This window comes from Larimichthys crocea, chromosome XII (assembly GCF_000972845.2).
Source record: "Larimichthys crocea isolate SSNF chromosome XII, L_crocea_2.0, whole genome shotgun sequence".
NCBI lineage: Eukaryota > Metazoa > Chordata > Actinopteri > Sciaenidae > Larimichthys > Larimichthys crocea.
Window position 1 is genome coordinate 30,369,822 of NC_040022.1, and position 3,892 is coordinate 30,373,713.

General features: G+C 45.7%; 1 protein-coding gene across 1 annotated transcript; it reads left to right on the plus strand.

Moving 5' to 3' along the window:
• Positions 1-337: 337 nt before the first annotated feature.
• On the plus strand, positions 338-2,010 carry nog1 (noggin 1). Its single transcript, XM_010746515.3, has one exon. The coding sequence runs from the start codon at positions 946-948 to the stop codon at positions 1,624-1,626; it is 681 nt and encodes a 226-aa protein (XP_010744817.3). The 5' UTR covers positions 338-945; the 3' UTR covers positions 1,627-2,010.
• Positions 2,011-3,892: the final 1,882 nt, after the last annotated feature.

Genomic DNA, 3,892 nt, shown 5'->3' on the forward strand with positions numbered 1-3,892 from the left:
TTCATGTTTTACCTTTAAAGCTGCACCCATCGATGCAGGAGCATCAAACTGCTGTTAAATGTGACTCTAAATGAGCGGAAATGTTTAAAGTTTCAGAATAAAAAGCTTGAGATTGAACCTCAAACTAAATTCCAGCAATTAGGGAATTAATGTGACGTTTTATTGAAGTTAAAGTACCAAAATAAAAGTTAAAAACACTCAACAGTTAGAAGAAAAACTGCTGATTTAATGAAGTAAAGTCAGTAAAATGTATTAAAAGTATTAGAAGTATTAAAAGTATTAAAAGTATTAAAAGTACTCATTGTGCTGATGCTGACAGATAAATGAGAGCTGCATTGATGGTGCGTTCAGGTGCCTCATACTGAAGGATTCTCCAACAATCATTCCCACTGTGAGGCTGATTTAAGGACGTCTGGAGAGCCGACAGGGGGCGTCTCCTCCTCTTCCCCCTGCGCACACACACCTCCCCCCACTCCTCCTCCTCCTCCACCTCCACCCACCCCTTCGGTGCGGTGGAAGAAGGAGGTATTGGGGATCTCCTCCTAGACAACAAACCCACATTCAAAAAGAGGGGGCACGCGAATTACGTCACGCGCCGTGCAGTGGGGAATATATAACGGAGGTGGCTCGGTGACGCTCGGCGCTTTTCTGTCCGGAGGAGACAACCGGAGCATCACCACCATCATGCCGAGTCCGCGCGCACGGAGCCCGAGGAGCTTTGTCACGCACTTTGTCACGCACAAATAAGTTTTCTTCCCACTGATGCTGCTGCCGCCGCCGCAGGGAATCGACTTTTTGCCACTCGTGTCGTGGATTTCCATCATGGGAAAGTGACTTTGACGCACTTTGTTTTGTTTTTTTTTGGATACGGCTCACGCGTAATTGCGCACAAGTAAAAGTCGGCAGCTCTCCGTGCGCACTGATCTCATCACCGGAGCGTCTGACATGGATCAGTCCCAGCAGTGTGTGGCCATGTATCTGCTGCTGCTCTCCCTCGGACTTCTCATGGACAGGGGGATCTGTCAGCACTACTATCTCCTGCGCCCCATCCCGAGTGACAGTCTGCCGCTTGTGGAATTAAAAGAAGACCCGGACCCGGTGTTCGACCCCAAGGAGCGGGACCTTAACGAGACCGAGCTGAAGAGCGTCCTGGGTGACTTTGACAGCCGCTTTCTGTCCGTGTTACCCCCCGTGGAGGACAAATACACCGGGAACGACGAGCTCGATGACTTTGAGATCCAAAAACCGGGCGGAGGAGGAGGCGGGGTACTGCCCAAAGAAATCCGCGCCGTGGACTTCGACGTCCAGTTCGGCAAGAAACACAAACCCAGTAAGAAACTGAAGCGGCGGCTGCAGCAGTGGCTGTGGGCGTACTCGTTCTGCCCGGTCGTGTACACGTGGACCGACTTGGGGAACCGATTCTGGCCGCGGTTCGTGCGGGTGGGCAGCTGCCTGAGCAAAAGGTCGTGTTCGGTTCCGGAGGGGATGGTGTGCAAACCCGCGAACTCGACCCACCTGACGATACTGAGATGGAGGTGCATGCAGAGGAAAGGTGGGCTGAAGTGCGCGTGGATACCGGTGCAGTACCCGATCATCACAGACTGCAAATGCTCCTGTTCGAGTTAGAACCGGAACAAAAGACTCAAAAGAAAAAAATAAATTATAAGCTCATTATTTTTGTGATTCTTCTCTCACGTGCACTACCGAGTGTAGGAATGTATTTTCTGTATATGCGGTGCCATGCAGTTATATATAGCTCCCTGTACAAAGTCAGTATTATTTGTAACCAGAGTCTACTTTTATTTGTGGAGAATATTTGGTTATATATTTTGTATTTATGGAGATATGGCGCATAGAGCCACGTAAGGACTTGCTTTGTTTTCCATATTTGGATGAAGCAGCTTGACCTCAGAGTGGATCCCTGATCCGGTGACTTTGTTTTATCCTGTAAATTAAGGAAATGTTGCTATTTATTCTTTATATTCGTACAATAAAACGACACTGAAATGATTTTAAATTGCTTTTTTTCCCCTCTCCTCTCCTGTGTGACTGCATGTGAAGTGCACAGCGCTGCACAATGCGTCACGCCAACGACATTTTACGCATCAGGAACTTCTGACAATCATGAACTTACAAACTGGTTCGGTCCATGCTGAACTTCTACAAACACAGAAAAGAGGATTCGTGTCTGTGTGCAGGAGTAGAAACATCTATACGGCTTCTGATTTATAGGCAACATGTGGTCGCCGGTTTCTTAACCGACACTATCTTATCACTATAAAGCTGCCAGTCACACATCAGATCCATTACATGCTGATAAAGGGAAGGCGCGGAGAGATTCAGCTGCTAACAGTTCTCATTCTTTCATCCGAAACAACTCCTCCCTCCCCATTTGAAGCCCAGCAGGAGCCGAGGAGTCGAGGCGAGGAGGTCTGATGCTCCACGTGTCTGAATCTGTCAAAACACTCAAACATATGAAGAAATAAAAGTCCTGTTCGTTAAAGCCGAGCTCGTCTATCCTGTGAGGAAACGCCTCAATAACCAGCAGCAAACCTGAAGCTGATAATAAAACAATAACCTTTATTCCTTTACACGTTCTAAACACTCATAAAATCATTAAAGTCAGCGCTAGAACATGTTGCAATACCAACAATTAACAAAAAAATAACAGCCCCTGCAATTAAATTTCAAAGTAGTACACAAGCATCGTCTGCAAAAAGCTCTTTCCTCATGCAAAGTACTCGTTAACTCGTAAAACAGTGACACAATGCAGTATCAATGAAATATTCTAATCAAATATTCTAATCTTCAAATCATTAATACATCACCCTGACCATCTTCTTCTACTTTTGTTGTATGTGTTTAAACATGTGTCCTTCGTAACATGTTTTTGGTGTATGCATGAAAAATAAATACAAAGTTGTGCTTATTTACAGTACCAACATATTCCAGCAGTATATGAAACTGTAGCTGTATGCTCCATAATTTTGACATAAAACTACATTTTTCTTTCAGTACTTCTGACTTCAGCTCAGTTTTGAGCGTTCACTGAACCGCCACCGCCGTAACACACATCCTTTGGCACCAAACACATCTTGGCAGTCGGGTTCTTTTCACTACCACCACATAATAACCATTTCTACTGACTCTGAAGAGTTTAAGAGATTAATCATTAATAATCAAAGAAGTTTTCCACAGTTCAAACCAGCGTCACGGTATATTCCGTACTCTGTAGCGCTTCATTAAAGGCGCACGTTGTCTTATTTGTTTTAAAAAGAAATATCGCAGATGTTCTGTGCTTTTATTTTTTATTTTTATTAGCATTTCCCTCAAAATTCAAAGTGACACTTTGGGATCTTTCCCCAGAAAGTTCAAGTCAAAGCGCCGTGGGGTTTGAACAAAGTTGGCCTGAGCGATGCGAGTTTGCAAAGACGGAGCCGTCGGTGGGTCACGCAGTAGAAAGAATGATAGTTTTCAATAACGGAGTTGCTGTCATGGTGTGAGCCGAGCGCTGCTGCTCGTCTCTCTGGCTGAAGACGACTCCCCCTCCCTCTGTTGTAGCTCAGCCTCCGTCGGGCAGACTGTGGGGCACCAGAAAGCCTGTGTTTTGTTTTAGTTGTGTTTAGTCCGTAATGATGCTCCTCAGCCTCAGAGCCAGCTCTGCACGTACACATGCAGCAGACAAATCCCTGTACTTGTCACCGGATAGCAACGTAAGGGCGAAGAGCTCCGCTATACAGCTTAAACAAACACAATAAATAGCCTTTGAAGTGTGTGGGTGTGTGTTGGATCCTCCGTGTTTTACAGTGATCCTCTTGTCTTTTCCGTGATACTGTTTGTCCTGCTGCGTAAAGCTCATGATGGTACAGCTTCACAGTTGACAAGCCCACGT

What these genes read in the sequence shown, in the direction of transcription:
- nog1 (XM_010746515.3), top strand. Translation starts at nt 946, where the DNA reads ATGGATCAGTCCCAGCAGTGTGTGGCCATGTATCTGCTGCTGCTCTCC.